General features: G+C 41.9%; 1 protein-coding gene across 3 annotated transcripts in view; it reads left to right on the top strand.

Annotated features, from left to right (window-relative positions):
• Positions 1-19,860, top strand: part of RPAP3 (RNA polymerase II associated protein 3) — a 196,896-nt gene that overhangs the window by 5,693 nt on the left and 171,343 nt on the right. For all 3 annotated transcript variants that reach the window (XM_029616263.1, XM_029616264.1, XM_029616265.1), the window contains one exon: positions 9,720-9,857. In XM_029616263.1, coding sequence (XP_029472123.1) covers positions 9,720-9,857 — 138 coding nt within the window. The remainder of the gene's footprint in view (positions 1-9,719; positions 9,858-19,860) is intronic.

Raw genomic sequence — 19,860 nt, 5'->3', positions numbered from 1 at the left:
AAGAATCTGACAGCGCCACGTCAGATAGCGGACCTATGGTAGAACCGGGGGGCTGTCTTCTTAGCTGAAAAGGTCTGTGACCTGGTTCGCACAGCCGCCAGAGGAGGTTCTGCTGTAGTAGCTAGATAACAACTGTGGTTGCGCAACTGGTCAGCAGATACTATTTCAAAGTCCAACCTTACTAAATTGCCCTTCAAGGGTTCGCTTCTATTTGGCTGTGAGTTGGAGAAAATGGCAAATAAATGGGGGGAAACCCAGGTCCCTCGCTTGCCAGAGGACAAGAAATTGATTTCCTGGATTTTTTGGGCAAGTGGCCACTCTCGAGACTATTGGCATTTTCAGCCTTATAGGGGATGTTCTTCCCAAAGAGCCCGTCCCTTTTGCAGATATCAGTCTTTTCATCCCAGAAGGCCTGGAAAAGATGTGGGCTCCAGAACTGGAGCCCCTCGATCTTCTCAGTGAAGATTTGTGGACTCACCTGTCAGTGGAGATAGGGGGCTGCCTATCTTGTTTTATCACAGGAAGGTCAAAATTACTTTGGATCAGTGGATCCTCAAAGGGGTTCGGGATGGATATGCTCTGGAGTTTTTTCGCATCCCTCCGGACACCTTTATATCTCCAATCAACTCTCCTCAGAAAAGGGTATCAGTGGAAGCTACTTTACCAAGGCTGTTGGACCTGAAAGCGGTGATGCCCGTTCCCGAGTCTCAGCAAAATGTGGGTCATTATTCCATTTATTTGGTCGTGCCCAAGAAGGGAAGGGTTTTTTCGACTCATATTGGATCTCAAGGATGTCAACATTTTTGAGTCACGCATTTCAGGATGAAACGGTGCACTCTGTCATAATGGAAGTACTAGCAGGGGAATACCTCACATCTCTGGATCTGACGGAGGCATATCTGCATAACTGCGGCCCTATGCAAAGACGGAATCCTAATTCACCCTATATGGACGATTGGTTGATTCGAGTCAAGAGCTTGGAAGAGTCTTTGCTTCTCGCAGAGTGGGTTCATTGCTACAGGACGTAGGCTGGGTGGTGGACCTGGCCAAGAGAAATTTACAGCCATCTTACACTTTGGAGTATCTTGGGGTTTGTTTTGATACAAGGCAGGTACTACCACAAAATCCACAAAAATGGGGGAAATTGAATCCAATGTCACTACATATCCTGCATTGCCTTTATTTTTTTTTTGTTTCAATAGTTTATATTACTCTGATAAATCAAATATTGATCTCTATTGAGGGCACCAGCTGGGTGGATGCCAATACTGAATATGAAGTAAATTGCGGTCAGAAATACCGGCAGGATTAAATGAACAGATGGATTGGCTCTCATTACTTTAAAGAGACTTTAAGAGCAGTTTAAAGGGCTGGCTGTTTGACATTGGTGAGCGGGAGGAGTCGCATGATTAATAATCCCTTTAAATGAGGACGCGGTGAATGAGAACTTGTATCCGCCATTTTTTTGAACAGACGGACCATCTGTTCGTCCTGCACAGCGGGAAGAAACAAGGAGAAGCGACCTCTCGGCCCACCATCGCCCGCTGGATTAAAGAAGTTATCAGAGCGGCCTACGTAGAGGCCGGGAAGTCACCGCCTCTACAAGTCAAGGCTCATTCTACCAGAGCCCAAGCAGCATCTTGGGCAGAATCTAGGATTCTGTCGCCTGCAGAAATATGTAAAGCGGCGACATGGTCCTCCCTCCATACCTTCTCCAGGTTCTACCGTCTGGATGTCCAGGCCAGGGAGGACACAGCATTTGCAAGGGCAGTCCTACGCGGTCCTCAGGCAGCCTCCCACCCAGTCCGGGAGTAGCTTTTGTACATCCCACTTGTTCTGAGTCCATCTGGCTACACGCTAGGAAATGTTGAGATTACTTACCTGATAATCTCGTTTTCCTTAGTGTAGACAGATGGACTCAGCATCCCGCCCGGCTGCCGGTATACATGGGTTTCACTGATTCAAGGTAGGCCATGTCGTTTTCTTACATAAGAGCGTCCCCTTTGCCAGGTGTCGACGCCTTCCGGTTGGGAATGCTGGCGGTCTCCAGCTACTATCAATCGGTCAGGGGAATCCTGTTTCACTATTTCATTGATCGTCAGTACACATATATCCATAACAGCTTTTGCAAGGAAGATTACTGAATTGCCTCACTTCCTGTGGGGGTATATGTACCCGTGCTGACGTCAGATCCGTCTCCAACTGCTAGCACGAGCACACTATACCCACTTGTTCTGAGTCCATCTGTCTACACTAAGGAAAACGAGATTATCAGGTAAGTAATCTCAACATTGTTATAGGAGAGTCAATGGAGGGCCTTTGTCTTCCCATTTCGATGTGTCCCATTTCTTGAAGGGAGTTAAGCATCCTTGCCCCCATTTACAGCTTCCAGAGCCTTTTTGGGACCTTAATTTGGTTCTGGAGTTCTTGGCAATTCTGACCTTTCAGCCACTACATGTCTTTCCTTGCGTCTGTTTACCTTGAAGACAGTTTTTCTGGTAGCAATCTGTTTGGCACATCAGATCTCTGAACTGCATGCTCTTTCTTGCTGGGAGCCTTTTCTGCATATGATTCCTGAGTGGTACAGATTTGGACTGTGCTATCTTGTTTTTTTTGCCAAAGGTGGTTTCAGAGTTTCATTTGAATCTGTCTATTGCCCTGCCTACATTGGACAGGGACAGAGATGAGAGTGAATACCGGTTTTTGTGTTCCTTGGACATCAAGTGTCATTTGCTGAGGTACTTGGAGATAACTGAATCTGTTCAGAAGTCTGATTGCCTGTTTATGCTCCATGTGGCTGTAAACAGGGAACACTGGTGATGTGGGCAACGATAGTCCGTTGGGTTAAGGAAGTCGTTATGGTTGCCTATATGGCTGCTGAGATTACTTTATCGAAACAGATTAGACCACATTCCATGAGGGCTCAGACACTATCGTGGGCGGAGCTTCATTAGTTATCACTTGCCAAGATTTGCCGAGTGACGACGTGGTCATCTTTGGTCACTTTTTCCAAGCATTACCACTTGGATGTTCAAGCTACGGAGAATGCAGGGTTTGTGCAAGTGATTTTGACTGGAATGCTAGCAGCCTCCCGCCCTTTTCGGGATTAGCTTTGGTACATCCCACTGGTAGGGATTGGCCTGCCAGAATGCAGAGGAAAGATAAATTACTACTTACCTGATAATTTCCTTTCCTCTCCTCTAACGATGGCAGGTTAATCCCAGATGCACCCTAGGCTGCCAATGTTGAATTTTATGGTTAGCCTTTTCAGGGCAAACATTGCAGAGTGTGATTCCTGCTCTTTGATGAAGACTGGTAAGTGGCTATTCTAGCCCCTTAGTTTAGTGCATTTGTTACTTCTTTTTATGAGCTCAGTGTTCCCATTTGGTTGGAAGCATGAGTGGTTGATTATTAATGATAATGTTCAAGTATAATCAGTTTGTCAGCAGTTTGGGTTTTCCAGCAGAGAATATTGGCAGGCTGATGTAGGGGCGGGACTATATAGCCATGATGTCAGCTTTTGCTCTGTCTCCAACTGCTGGCAGAGGTGCATAATCCACTGGTGGAGATTGACTGCCATCATTGAAGGAAAGTTCATTATCAGGTAAGTAGTAATTTCTCCTTCCTTTCCTTGCTGCTAGACCAGTCTTAACATGTGGGATTTCCGTCTTCCACAGCTGTCGGAGGAGGGAAATCCCACTGCTTTTATGACTTCTCTCTGGGCTATAAGGGAGGTGTGGTCCTAGGCCATTGCCAGTAGTCTCTGTCTCAGTCAACTGTGGACGCTGGCTCCCAGAGCCCAGGTGCAGTCTTGGCCTATTTGTGCCTTTTCTGCTCCTGGGATAACAGTCCTTAGGGACTAATTTTTCCAGTGGGAGCATTTCTCTTAGGCTTGGCCCTGGTAAAGTCCCCTGGGAATAATCCCAAAACCCTCTGGAGTTTTGAAGGGAACTGGAGAGTTGAGGCCCTTTTAAAAATATAAAATGATTAGCAGTAAAACTGTACTAACAAAAAGAACATATTTTGAAACAGCTGAGTGGAATATCCAATAATTAAAAACTCATATAAAAAATTTCCAGATACCAACAAAATATTTCAAAATAGCAGACACAAAGACCCAGTAATGAAAAATAATAAGGATACAAAACATTTTTTGCTCTGCATACCTGGGAACGTTTGATATCCAGGTATCCTGAGATTGTTCTGAATTATCAGGAGGAGGGGTGGTTTGCTTGAAACTTTCTCCTCTCTTAGTCACATACCAGCGCTCTCTCTCACACTGGCTCTCAATTACACACCTATACACACATGCTCTCAGTCACTCACATATACGCATGCTTTTTCTCTCTCACTTATATAGGCTCTTAATTACACATTTACACACATGCTATCTTTTCACGCTTACACACACACACACAGGCTTTCAATCACATAAATACATGCTGTCTTTTTCTCTCACACACAGACTCTCATTCACATGCTTACAAACATGTCCTCTCTTTCTCTCATTTATACACAGGCTCTCAATCACATACTCACATGCTCCATCACCTAAACCAGATCTCAATCACACACAGACACACATGCTCTCTCTTACTTATACACACAGGCTCTTAATCATACATACACATGATCTCTCTCACACACAAAGGATCTCAATCATACACACATATTCTTTCACACAAACAGGTTTTCAATCACAAACTTACCCATACAGGTTCCCAATCGTAAACTTACATTCATGCTCGTTCTCTCACAGGCAGGCTCTCAATCACAGACATACTCTCTTTCACATTCTTGCAATCTCTCACTCACACACACAGCATCTCAAGCACACATGCTTGCTCGCTCATTCACTCTCTGTCTCCCCCACCCCCACCCCGGGAACTCACGGCAGCAGCAGCCTCCTCCCCCCAACGCTAACCTCCTTCATTTCAGCCCTCGCGGAGGAGGAGTCCCATCGGCCGCGTTTGAAGCTCTTCTTTATTTTCCTCCGAGCCGCGCTGCACAGTCTTCTTTTCGTCGTACCGACGCTGACCACACTAGCGTGGTCTCTTTTTCCCGCGCACGCACCCGATGCTCACCACTTCCTCTTCTGGGCCTCGGGGGGGGAAGAGACCATGCTGGTGCCGGCGACTCCAGCTATTCTGCCGCGTTCCGCCAGGGCTGACAGCATTTTAAGCCCGGGCGGAGGAAGACCGGGGAGCAGCTGGGTCAGCGGGGGACTGGAAAGTGTGGCGACACACTGAATTAGTAGATTTGTCTGCGAGCCAGATGCAGCCATCAAAAGAGCCATATCTGGCTCGCGAGCCATGGGTTCCCGACCCCTGGCTTAGAGAAATCAGGGAAGCTAACCAGTTTGGCAGTGCAATAATAATGGGAGATTTCAATTACCCCAATATTGACTGGGTAAATGTAACACCAGGACTTGCTAGAGATATAAAGTTCCTGGATGTAATAAATGACTGCTTCATGGAGCAATTGGTTCAGGAACCAACAAGAGAGGGAGCTATTTTAGATTTAATTCTTAGTGGAACACAGGATTTGGTGAGAGAGGTAACTGTGGTGGGGCCACTTGGCAACAGTGATCATAAGTAAATCTGCAGCTCTAACACTAAACTTTCAAAAGGGAAACTTTGATAAAATGAGGAAAATAGAAAAAAACTAAAAGGTGCAGCTGCAAAGGTTAAAAGTGTTCAACAGGCATGTACATTGTTTAAAAATACAATACGTTATTGGAGGACCTTGCAAGACTGGAAGATTGGGCATCCAAATGGCAGATGAAATTTAATGTGGCCAAGTGCAAGGTGTTGCATATAGGGAAAAATAACCGTTGCTGTAGTTACACGATGTTAGGTTCCATATTAGGAGCTACCACCCACGAAAAAGATCTAGGCATCATAGTGGATAATACTTTAAAATCGTCGGCTCAGTGTGCTGCAGCAGTCAAAAAAGCAAACAATGTTAGGAATTATTAGGAAGGGAATGGTTAATAAAACGGAAAATGTCATAATGCCTCTATATCGCTCCATGGTGAGACCGCACCTGGAATACTGTGTACAGTTCTGGTCGCCGCATCTCAAAAAAGATATAGTTGCGATGGAGAAGGTACAGAGAAGGGCAACCAAAATGATAAAGGGGATGGAACAGCTCCCCTATGAGGAAAGGCTGAAGAAGTTAGGGCTGTTCAGCTTGGAGAAGAGATGGCTGAGGGGGGGATATGATAGAGGTCTTTAAGATCTTGAACGAGTAGATGTGAATCGGTTATTTACACTTTCGAATAATAGAAGGACATGGGGGCATTCCATGAAGTTAGCAAGTAACACATTTAAGACTAATCGGAGAAAATTATTTTTCACTCAACGCACAATAAAGCTCAGGAATTTGTTGCCAGAGGTTGTGGTTAGTGCAGTTAGTGTAGCTGGTTCAAAAAAGGTTTGGATAAGTTCTTGGAGGAGAAGTCCATTAATGGCTATTAATCAATTATACTTAGGGAATAGCCACTGCTATTAATTGCATCAGTAGCAAGGGTTCTTCTTAGTGTTTGGGTAATTGCCAGGTTCTTGTGGCCTGGTTTGGCCTCTGTTGGAAACAGGATGCTGGGTTTGATGGACCCTTGGTCTGACCCAGCATGGCAATTTGTTATGTTCTTATGTTCTAAGAAGATAATAGTGGCCTATATCAATCTCCAGGGAGGAACCAAGAGCCAGCAAGTGTTGCAGGAAATAGACCAGCTAATGGAAAAAGTGGAAGGTCATCTGCAGATGATCTTGGCCTCTCACATTGCAAGAAAAGACAGTGTAAGAGCGGACTTTCTCAGCAGGGAGAGTCTGGACCCAGGAGAGTGGGTGTTGTGAGCCGAGGCGTTTCAGCTGACTGTAGATAGCTGGGACCTTCTGTTCCTAGACCTGCTGGCGACTTCTCAAAATGCGAAGGTTCCTTGATTCTACAGTCACAGGAGAGATCCGTGGTCCCTGGGAATAGATGGTCTCGTACAGGTCTGGCTGGAAGACAGATTGCTTAATGCCTTTCCTCCATAGCCCTTGCTGGGCAGGATAATTTGCAAGATCGAAGGCCACAGGGGGCTAGTACTCTTGGTGGTGTCAGACTGGCCCAGGCATCCGTGGTATGCGGATTTGCGACTACTCCTGGTGGAAGCCCCCCTTCGTCTTCTGCCACACATGATTCTTCCTCAGCAGGGACTGGTTCTTCACGAGGATTTGACTTGATTCTGTCTTACTGTTTGGCCCTTGAGAAGGCTCACCTGTTCATCATTTTGGCTTATAAGAGTCAGCAAGTTATAAGCATTGTTTCATTACTCTCCATATCTACAGTTTTTCCACAACAAGGTGGAAAATCTAGAGTGCTCCTCACTCTAGATTTCTACCAAATGTTATTTTGGCATTTCTTTTGAATCAAGCCTTTATTTTGCCAATATTCTTTTCAGAGCCTTGTTCACATAAAAGGGAAAAGGCCTTCAGTTCACTGGACTGTAAAAGATAATTGGTTTATTAACTGAAGAGAACCTCAACTGCTCTCAACTTTTAATCTCTTACAACCCTAACAGACTGGGAATAGCAGTTGCCAAGTGTACATTGTCCAGCTGGCTAGCAGATTGTATCGCATATTGCTGTTCTAGTCTCCAGATCACAGACTCTGTCAAGGTTTATCAAATAAGAGCCATGGCTACGTCAGTTGTTCACCTAAGAAGAGCGCTCTGCATTGAAATAAGAACATAAGAAATTGCCATGCTGGGTCAGACCAAGGGTTCATCAAGCGCAGCATCTCGTTTCCAACAAAGGCCAAACCAGGCCACAAAAACCTGGCAAGTTCCCAAACACCAAGAAGATCTGATGCCAGTAATAGCAGAGGCCATTCCCTAAGTCAACTTGATTAATAGCAGTTAATGGACTTCTCCTCCAAGAACTTTTCCAAACCTTTTTTTTTAATCCAGCTACTCTAACTGCACTAACCACATCCTTTGGCAACAAATTCCAGAGCTTTATTGTGAGGAGTGAAAGAAATTTCTTCGAATAGTCTTAAATGTGCTACTTGCTAACTTCATGGAGTGCCTCCTAGTCCTTCTATTATCTGAGAGTGTAAATAACCGATTCACATCTACTCGTTCAAGACCTCTATCATATCCCCCCTCAGCCGTCTCTTTTCCAAGCTGAACAGCCCTAACCTCTTCAGCCTTTCCTCATAGGGGAGTTGTTCCATCCCCCTTATCTGCAAAACTACAAATTGGTTGTCCATCTACACTTTCACATTTCATTACTATCAGGACAAGCTATCAAAAAATGATAATAACTTTGGGTAGCCAGTTTTGTGTAGTCTGTTCATTCTTCCACTCTCCATGGAGGGATTTGGGTTGCTTTTTCTGTAAGTGTTCCTTTTCAGCTCTTAGCTTGGGACTCCCCATGTGTTGTGATTGATTCAGTCCTCCTTATCAATGGAGAAAGAAAGTTTTCTTATCTTAAATGGGGTTCTCCATAAACAGGATGAATTAGCCATTTATAATACCCGCTTGCCTCCCTCAAGAGTAGTAAAGATTCTACTGAGCTAGATAGATGGATCCATTCAGCGCCATAGGATGACTTCACTTGCATCTCATGTCTGTTTCATTCTGCTGTCTTCAGAGAACCCCATTTATGTTAAACAAAATTGCTTTTCTGGAAGTAATGGTCTAATAGCCTCTGTTTATTCTTCCTGGGGCCAATACAGTTAAAGCAGGTATTCACATTAATCTTATGATTGTAAAGTGTCTTACATAATTATTTCATTTCTTCTAAAGTACTGTGCAGTACTTCTTGAATTTCTCTATTATGGAATTGTAGATTGGAAGTTTTGCTGTAGGAGTGCTATGCTTTACTGAGATCTAGTTTGATATAAAGAGGATTTTTAAAGGAAAGTCTGAATATTTTTCACCCTCAGACTTTCAGTTAAAGTACACATGCTCTCATTTTGAAAATTGTCCATCAGTACAAACTGTTATATGCCTGTTATTGGAGGGTGTAACTTGTGTGAGTAATGAATTTATGCGCATAATTTTGAAAATCAAGTCACCCATAAGTCCAGACTCCACTCCCCTGGAACGCCTCTCTTATACTCATAAAAGAATGTGCGGACTTGATTTACATCTATACTTTTTGTGCACAAAGACAAACACATTTTCTAACAAGCATTTTAAACATGCCTTAAACCCAGCTTTAAAGAAACAAACTGGATACCGATCCAATATTGCAAGTAGCGACCAAAGAGTAGAAGATCGGTAAAAGACCAGGGATTCTTTATTATCATAAATCTTTACAAGCTGCCCGACTCAGGCCGAGTTTCGCTCATGTGTGAGCTGCTTCAGGGGCAAAAGGGCATGATGCTCTTCGTCTTAAAAATGAAGCATCTAAAAAAGTATGTTTATTATATGCATCCTAAAGAGGGATCTTTAGAACTGCATTTCCATTCGATTTGATATGCAGAAACCAAATTGCCTTGTCAGAAGTTGTCTACTGCTGAGTAAACCCAGCTTTATGCACGTAAATAGCTTTGAAAATTCAGCTCAAAGAAACATAATAATTAAGTGTGTTTGTTTAACGAGTGTGGTAAAGTCAAATATTGTTCTTTTGTCAACATTTTAAAATTATGTGCTAGTTATTCTTTTTTAGCTGAATTTAAAAGTCACTCGTATATGCTGGGTTTTTTTGTTTTGTTTTGTTTTATAGAATTTACCACCAATCAGAAATAAGGATTTTAAGAAAAAGAAGAAAACCAAAGCACTCGCTAAGAAACAAAATCAGAAGGAAAGTAAAAATCTCAAGATCAGGTCATATGATTATGGCGCATGGGACAAGCTTGATGTGGTAAGCTGTAATGTGCTGATCTCCATTTGCAAAGTGCTATCACATAGGTCTTCTATATCAGCTCAGTTCTGGTGTAAGCTGTTTTACAGTATGGGCCACGGATTATTTAAAATGAAAGTTGCAAACCTCAACTGCTCAATATTTCTCATTATTTGTCACAAAATTGTACTGTCCCCCCAATATCAAAAGCAAATATTTGAAATGCCTACTATATTTTCTCTTCCATAAATTATGTAGAAAAAGGTGTGAGGAGTTATAATTCACTAAATAAGAGCAAGCCTATGTATGGGATACCTTCATATGAGGACCTTTTTAATTAAATATAATTTAACTAGATGACAGAAAAAGATCAAATGGCCAATCTAATCTCTACAGTTATTCCTTTTTGATTCTGCTAAGGATATATCCCTGCATCCAGCCATAGAGCATGACCACTTGTAAGCTATTTCTTCTTATGCAGGCTAGGTTTCTCATCTTTCTTATTTTTATTCTACTATTTTGGATAGATGAGTATACACAAATTCCCACTTAGTTAACAATAATCTAAAAAGCTGTCACTATTAGCATGGCTGTTGACAGAATGTCCAGCCTCCTAGGTCTCTTCTGTAGACTGCCAAAGAGAATCAGCTATATGAGCACATGTGTTTTAGCCAGAACTTCTAACATTTCATGTTTCGCACTTTGACAGTTCCAGTGCTTGTTGAATCATTCGACTAAGGCACTTTAAACACTTACAGACATGCTTTTAGGCTATCTGTTTACTTTTTGCACTATTGATCTTTTATGCTTATCGCATGGCCTCTCAAACACTGTTACTAATTTAGCCTTCATCACCTGTTCTGGGAGGGCATTCTGTGCATCAATTACCCTTTCTGTGAAAAAAAAATCCCAAAACTATTTTCTTTTGATAAGCAGTCTGAATTAGCTATTACATGTGGATGATGTCATCGGGTGCCACTGAATGGACTTGTCTATCCAAGCTATAGAGCTTTAACTCTATTGAGGATGTGAGGGAGTTTCCATGCGGGTATTGCCTCATGAGCATCCTCAGTCATTTTTTTGTCTGAGCTAAAGCATGGACATATACCGGTACTTCATTTCAATTATTTTTTTTTAATTTTATATTGCATTTTTACATCAAAAAACCTCTGCCTTGCATTGATGCTTCTGCAGCTACACAAATAGAACTTTTAAGTGCTACTTAAAAAAATAAAGAAAACTTGTTTCTTCACAAGATGTTGGATCACAAGAAAAAGTTTACAATGGTGAGTGGGTTATAAAGACTTGGAAAAGTTATGTTCTTTACTGATGGTTACAAGTTTTGCTAACATTGTCTAAGAGCAGACCATGTTAAAAAAAACAAACAAAAAAAACAAAAACACATGAAGCCTTTGGACAAATGTGCATGGTACTGTGAGCATGGGGACATCAAAGAGCTGCATACGTTTCTAGGGAGTAGCAGCAGATCTTTCTCGAGCAGTGCAGCATCATCTACTGCCTCGGGAAAATCTTTGAGTCGGAGCCAATCAGAACCCCACCATTCACTAGGTCTGTGGCCATAGGGTCAAGTTCAGCTGCCCCAATGCCATTTACACAAGCAGCATCACTCCCTTCAGCCAGCCCTATCTCCGTTGAAGAAGTACAAATGAACTGCATCAATGTCAACTGCATTGAACTATCCTCCTTCGGTTCCACTAGCACAAGTCTTATCTTAACATAGTGTGTCAAAGCACCAGAAGACCAATGCATCCATACACGCCTATGCTGCTTCAAAACATGATACATTGACGCACTTGAAGCAAAGAACCTTGACACACTCTAAGCACAAAACTATGCACTCAAAAGTGCAGAGCATCAACTCACCTGATGCACTGTACACAGATGCTCCTGATATGTGGTGCTCAAATGCCAGGTACATCTATGCACCTTTCCACAACACATAATGCACCATTGCAAGTTGTGTTGATGCACTCCACACATCTTTCCTCTGATTATAGCCATGTCTTTTCTGAAGCATTTCCCAGTATACCTGATGCAGGCCATGATGCATTTGACTCATTTGCACTCCATGATGTCCCTGGGCCTTCTACAGTCATATAGACCAAAAGAAACTCATGATCTTCTATATCGCCCGCAGATTCTTTATCGCCATCGTGCAAACCAAGGTGATTACCTATGCAAAAGTGTGCTAGCTGTCCAAGATCTGCTGGAGGAGTAAAAGTAATCTTAACTCCTCCATTGGTTAGTCGGCTCACACCCCCGAGGTTCGTACCTGAGGATCTTCAACTACAAACACCAAACCCTATTTATTTGATAGTACTTCTAGCTTTCAATCCACACCTATTACAATGCAAGAAACAATTCTAGTTTCAGAAGAAGATATTCCTCTGTTAATCCAGGGCAAAGGACACAGAGGTCCTATGGCCAAGTTGATGGGGTAGTGAATAATTTCTTTACCTATTTCCAAATGAGACAGATTGAATGCTCCAACCTATCTTTAACTCTTGCTTCTGTGGTTCTTCAGACTGGAGTCCTAGATTAACCTTTGGATGTGTTAGCCTCAGAATCTCAAATTAGAGGATCTTAATCAGCACCCTCAATTGCAGCAGAATCTACTTATTCAGAGGCAATAAAAAAAGACTGTGCCTCTAGAACCACAAATGGAAAAATGTTGTTCTTCCCTCTATTCATCATTAGGGTCCTGGTTGAGTCCATTGTAATAACTTCAGACCCTCCACCAGATCATCTAGAGTATTCTTCTCCCCTGGAAGACTTCACATATTCCAAATTTATTGAAACGTTAGCAGCAGCACTGGTATTCATGTCCATAAGGACAAAGATCCACCAATCAAAGTCCTTGGATTGTTGAAGATCTTGGATACCCCTGTGGAACCTACTGCCTTACCGTTTCAATGCATACATAAGGTTTTTGCACTTGAAACAATTGGAAACACCTATATCTTGCTATCCCACATCTTGAAAACTGGATTTCAAGTCTAGAGCACAACTCTCTCTGGGATTTGGTGTAACACATCTTCCACACCAGTCAGTCATTGTGGAATTGGCAATGAAAAAACATATTTATTCCAGTTCCCCATCAGGGAAAGATCTTAAACTCCTGGACAATTTTGGTAAAAGAACATTCATAAGATTTGCCATACTTGGCCAGACTAAAGGTCCAACAAGTGCAGTATCCTGTTTCTAACTGTGGCCAATCCAGGTCACAAGTACCTGGCAAGCTCCCAAAAGAGGTAGATAAAGACCATGCTGCTTATCCCCAAGTCCACCTTAATAATTGTTATGGACTTTTCTTCCAGGAGTTTGTCTAAACCTTTTTTTAAACCCAACTGCACTAACAGTTTTTACTGTATCCGGCAATGAGTAAGGGGGAGGATTCCATCATTACCTAGAGGAGTGGCACAAGGTCATAAAGGATCGCTGGCTTCTCAAGATTGTGGAGTCTGAATACCACTTACATTTCTTCTGGCTTCCCATGCTTCCTCATTGCTCAACCTTCAATCCAGATCCTTCTCACCTGATGCAACTCAGACTGGAGGTGGAGTCACTCCTCAAACAGTGGGTCATAGAACTGGTTCCACATACTACGTCTCTAAGAAATCTGGGGTACTGCGACCCATCCTGGATTTATGATGCCTGAATAAGCTATATTCAGCAAAAAGTCAAAAGGAGTTCTTTTGGCGCAATCCTCCCTTTCATCCAAGGGAGGAGTGAATATGCACTCTGGATCTATAAGATGCTTATGCTCATGTTTCCATCCATCACTACCTGGCACTACCTGTACTTTATGGGTGTTTATTCCACTATAATTACAAAGTCTTGCCCTTTGACCTGTCAGCTGCACCAAGAATCTTAACCAAATGCCTAGCTATAGTAGCAGCACATGTACAATGTCTGAGCATTCTAGTCTTCCCTTAGCTTGACGACCAGCTTGGAAAAGTGAATTCCCAATAGAGTGTGTTATCTCTATGCAGAAAACCATTTAGCTCTTAGAGTTGCTTAGCTCCCTCATGAACTTTGAGAAATTGACTTTGATTCCCTCTGAAAAAATCAAATTAATAGGGGTGCAGATAGATGTTCTGCAGAAGAGAGCTTTCGTCCCATTAGATTGTTTGCAAACTCTCTGGACTCTAGTTCACAAACTGGGGATTTCCAGCAGTTGACCTCTTTGCATGAAAGCAAAACAGAAAACTACAAAAATGTTGTTCCATTCTTCCCAGCAAACTCAGATCTGCTCAGGACACTTTTCTGCTCAGCTGCTTTTCCACCAATTCCACTGATAGAACGGTACAAAAAATCTAGAAGACTGGCCTGTCTGATCCTCATAGTTCCAGCCTGGCTCAGACAAGTCTGGTTTTCATAACTATTACAGCTCTCCAGTCATCCTCAGATCCCTCTCAAATCAGACATACTTATTAATTCAAAAAGAAGGGGACCTGTTTTATCTGAATCTTCTGTCCCTCAACCTGATAGCTTGAATGTTGAACATTCAATGATAAAATAATTGTCCTTGCTCAAAGAAGTTGAGGATATAATAGTGACTGTCAAAAAACCGTCAACAGGAGCTTATGGTTTAAAATAGAAAATATTCTCCCATATAGTGTCAGCACAACAGCTTGCATCCATATGCATGCGAACGCAAACACGTTCTAAATTATTTACTATTGCTGTCTGTCTCAGGTTTCGCCACTGGTAGGTATGAGCACATCTCATTGTCAAGCAGCTTACCATATTCCATCCAAGGGTAAATCTATCTCCAGTCATCATTAGTATCCACATTTATGAAAGGCTTGTGGCATACTAAACCCCCAGTTGTGAAACCATCCTTTCTATGGGATCTAAACATCATTCTGGCACAACTGATGAAACCACCATTTGAACCCTTAGTGTTGGCTTCTCTCAAGGTTTTGACAAGGGAAGTGATTTTCCTTGTAGCAGAAACTTAGCCAAAGAGTCAGTAATTTCATGCCTTAGATCATTATCCTCCTTATATGCAATTCTTTTACAATAGGGTGGTTCTCCACACGTGCCCGAAATTTCTACCAAAAGTAATATCAGGTTTCTATATTAAGCCATCACGTTACCTACATTCTTCCCGAGGCCACATGCACAAAAGAAGAACTCAGTCTTATCACCAGACTTCTCAATTATTCGTCTCTTATGATCCTAACGACTGGGCATAACAGTGGCCAAATATACATTGTTCAACTGGCTATTATAAATTAGCAGGAATACAAATTACAGACTCCATCAAGGCTCATCAAATTAGAGCCATGGCTACATTAGCTACTATTCTGAAAGCCATGCCTCTCGAAAGCACCTTGATGGCCCATTACCGTCTAGGCAATCTCTCAAGAGAGGCAGTATATTCAGACAGTTTTACATAGCCTGCTCACCTAGTAAAATACTCTCCATAAATGGGGTCTGGGTTTCTTATTCAGCTAACATTCTGCTGCAATCTTCAGCTTGGGACTCCCCACATGTTATGTCTTATTTAGCCCTACTTATTGATGTGAAAAAGCAAGTTTACTTACTGTAAACGGTATTTTCCGTAGATAACAGGATGAATTCACCATACTAAATGTTCCCTGCCTCCCTGGAAAGTTGACTACCTAGCTAGAATTAGCTCTAAAATTGGCTGAGGGGGCTCATAATACAATGCCCAGGCAGGAATTCCTGCATACGCTCAGTAGAGTAAAAGCTCTACTAGCTAAGACAAAGCTGTCTGTTCAGTGCCACCCACATATTATGGCTAATTCATCCTCTCTATGGAAAACACTAAGCAAACTTGCTTTTTCTTTTTTCTTTTAGTTATGTCTCTGCCTGGGCACCCTGGTGTCTCTCTAGCTGTGGTCACCAACTTATGTTGAAATTATTGAATAATATAATTCCAATTTCTCTATCCTGCTCTATGACCATCAGTGTCTCATCTCCCATTGTAATGTTCCCTCAGATTTCTGCACCTCAAAAGCAAAACTATACAATCATTAGAAATGAAACTTAGCTGCCAAGCAGTCAACAATTCCACAAGTTTTCTTAGATCTTTTCTCATGCTGTCTACTCCCTCAAGTATGTTGCTCATCTTAGTGTCATCCTGTAAAAGACAAACTTTCCCATCTTAAACTTTCAGCAATATTGCTGACAAACATATTAAACAGAACCAGCTTCAGGACCAATCCCTGTGGCATTCCTCATATTACCTTGCTTTCTTTTGCGTGAACTTCAGAATTTTCTCAAATGTAAATGCTGTGGGAAATAGATTTATATAGTATTTTTGTGGCAGTATGTTCACAGTTACATTAATCTGTTTGAATGAAAAGGCATCCTACAAGCATATTTCAGAGTAGGCATAAACAGTTTGAAGAAACTCTTTTCAGTAATGTCTATAGATAAATATTACTTTCATTCTGTTGGAACAATTATAGATGCAAATCATTTTTAAAAGAGCACTTTCAGTTTTACCAGAAAAAAATGTTGTTGACCAGAATTAGATTGTGATTGGGAATCACTATTGGCTGGTTAGAATATAATTTTTCCTGTTGTTTCCCCCCTGGAAAAGCATTACAGTTTTTTGATTATTGCTATGTGGCATATTTTAGGACAGAAACTTCCCTCTGACTTACAACAGGCTGCTACATAGCAAATAGTCAAATGGGCTTACTTATTTGCCTTCGTTTTATTTTTATACTATTATCAAAAACCTCTAAAACTTAATTTGTAAAGCTTTGATTTTATTGGGGAAAGATTGCAGTAAAAACCTCTTAAAATCAAACTGCATTAACTGTAACTTAATCAACAAAAAGGTTATTGTCGGAAAAATATTTGTTTTTGCTAAAATGAACTTAAAGATAGCCTCTAGTTTTTTGGCAATGTTAATATCTTCAAACTGTTCATTTACTGCCATTATCATATCCTGCTTGAAATTAAAGTTTTACAATTAAGTTTAGGTCTGGGCTGATTTCAGGTTCTGGTTATTTTGTTGCCATTTCAAGCCATGACACTTTATAGGGCCCCACTTTATAGGGCCACAAATACTATGTATTAGCAGACTGAATTAGCCATAACACATTGGTGACATCATCCAGCAGCACCGAACGGACTTGTCTGTCCTAGCTAGTAGAGCTTTGAGCTCTACTGAGCATGTGCAGGAGTTTCCATGCAGCTGTTGTCTCGTGAGCCTCCTCAGTCTGTTTTTGTCTGAGCACAGCACAGACATGTGCTCTTTTTCTCTATTCCATATTGTTGACCTTCTTGATTCCCTAAATTGTTTTTGCAACTTTTTGTTGCCTCACTTCTTTGGCAGCCCCAAGAACACCATTTTTCAGTGCTACTCAAAAGAAAAAAAAAAGAAGAAAATAGATGTTAACTTTTCGGAGATTCTGTCTGGAGCCCTTACTTTTGGTATCAGGCAAAAAGAAGGCCACCCTTAGTTGGTTTAAGAGCTGGCTTGTGACGGTGCACTCTTGGGAAGCAGTGTTGGCCTCTCTGAAAGCAATGGTCCAGCTCCTTCAGAAGCTGGGATTCCTAGTAAATTTTGAGAAGTCTATCCTGGTCCCATGCAGAGGATAAAGTTCATAGAGGTGTGGATAGACTCTCTGTACAAGAGGGCCTTCCTGCCACCAGACAGAGTCACCAAATTAGTATCTCTCATACACAAGCTGTTATCCTCACGGCCATCCATGGCGAGAGCCCTTTTGGTGATCTTGGGCCATGTGGTAGTGGTGCACGTAGTCCCACTGATACAGTCATCCATCTTTCCATGCGTATGATTCAGGACTTCGCTGGTGATTGGAATGCCTGAGTGCTTCAGCAAGGAGCTCTACTCCATTCTCTGCCGCCACAGGTAACTCTAAAGACTGACGCCTTCACAAGGGAATGGGGAACCCATGCAGGTTTAATTCAGACTCTGGGAACATGGTCCTCCGAAAAGCTGCCTCCAGATAAATCTAGAATTGAGGTTGGTGAATGTACATGAGGTATGTTCTCATGGCTTTCTAGCATGCCCTCCTGGAACAGCAAATCTTAGTTCATAGAGACAACAAGGTGGCTATGTTCTATCTCAGCAAACAAGGGGCTACGGGATCGTGGTCTCTTTGCCAAGATATGCTGCTGATTTATCGCTGGGTTGCCAAGTTTCAAGCTATCGTATAGGCTGCCTATCTTCCAGGCCTCAAATTTTATCACCTCCCTATTAATACTTCACATTAAATTGCCTGACTTTTACTTAAATCCTGTGAAAACTTGGAATATTATATATTTTACCATCAGAAAAAATCTCTGGAAATAATTATTGTGCATAAAAATATTTTTAAGGAAGGAGTGGAAGGTTTCATACAGAATTCAAATTGGCACTACCACCCAGTAATGTGCTGTTGCAATATAATCATCAACCAACCTCCTCCAACTGTGTTTTTTTACTTTTTTGTATATTCTCAGCGTGTAAAACAATCTTCTTTAGAAAATGACTTCAATCAATGTTATAAATGAACAAATGTGGATGCTTATAGAAACTGTTACTCTCTCTGTAACACTGGTGCAACTTTAAGCGCCACACACAGATCTCTAATACACGAGTTTCTCATCTTCTACGGTTCTTCTAACATATTTTTATGCACAATAATTATTTCCAGAGATTTTTTCTGATGGTAAAATACATAATATTCCAAGTTTTCACGGGATTTAAGTAAAAGTCAGGCTATTTAATGTGAAGTATTAATAGGGAGGTGATAACATTTGAGTGATTGACACAGTTCGTGGATCCCTCCAAAAAAGAGTGTGTGTGGTTGTTTTGGTATCTTCCAGGCATTAGCAGGGTATTTCAGCTGCATGAGTGGTCTATTCATTGATCAACTACAAACACTCTTTGAGTTGTGGGGTTGGCCAGCAGTTGATCTGTTCATGACGGAGTGGAGCAGGAAGCTGGAGAGGTTCTGCTCAATTCTATCTAGCGACTTTAAATTAGCTATGGATGCCTTCCTGCTCGAAGGCAGCACTAACCTCATGTACACTTTTTCTGCCAATATCTTTGATTGCAGGAGCAATCCGGAAGGTCCTTCAGGACAAGGCCCGGCTGATTCTCATAGCACCTGTGTGGCCCTGGCAAGTGTGATATCCATACCTCATACGATTGTCCAGCTGCCCTCCAATTCCTTTGGGATCAGAACCTTCCTTGTTAACTCAGGAAAGGGGCTTTCTGTTCCATCCCACTCTTTTTTTCGCTTCACCTCATGGCATGGAGGTTGAATTGAGGCATTCCTTACCCAAGGATATTAAGGACATCATAGTATTGTCCAGGAAACTGCCTGTTCGCTGGGCTTATAGTTTGAAAACTGAAATGGCTCACAGTCTGTTGCCAGCGAAGTCCTTAGTCCCCCTTCTCTTGTGAGCCATGTTAATTATTTGTCTACCTGTGTATTCTTTCATGCTCTAGTCTGGCCACGTCCTTGGTGAGGGTCCATCTCAGCGCCATAGTTGCCTCATTGCTGCAGTGGATGACAAGCCCATCTTAAGTCACTCATTGATATCTAGGTTCATGAAAGGCTTGTAGCAGATTAAGCCTCCCATGCAGAAATCTCGACTCCAGGGATTCAAATGTCATTCTTGTTCAGCTTATAAAGCCACCTTTTGAGCTGTTGGAATCCGCTTCATTGAAATTTTTGAGGTGGAAAGTTCTGTTCTTAGTTGTGATATCATCAACAAGGAGTATCAGCAAACTTCAGGCACTGGTTCACTATTCTCCATACATGTAGTTCTTCTATAATAGAGTGGTCCTTCATAGTCATCGGAAGTTTCTTCCACAGGTTGTCTCTGCATTTCATAATAGTCAGTCCATTATACTGCCCATTTCTTTTCCAAAGCCTTGTGTACAAAGGGGAGAAATCCCTCCATACTCTGGATTGCAAGTGTGCTTTGGTATACTACAAAAAGAGAACTGAACCACATCATCAAACTTCACAATTATTGGTCTCGTATGACCCTAGTTAGC

Source organism: Rhinatrema bivittatum, chromosome 9, assembly GCF_901001135.1.
Source record: "Rhinatrema bivittatum chromosome 9, aRhiBiv1.1, whole genome shotgun sequence".
Lineage (NCBI taxonomy): Eukaryota > Metazoa > Chordata > Amphibia > Gymnophiona > Rhinatrematidae > Rhinatrema > Rhinatrema bivittatum.
Note: the sequence above shows the minus strand (reverse complement) of the source record. Positions and strands in the feature narration are given on the sequence as shown.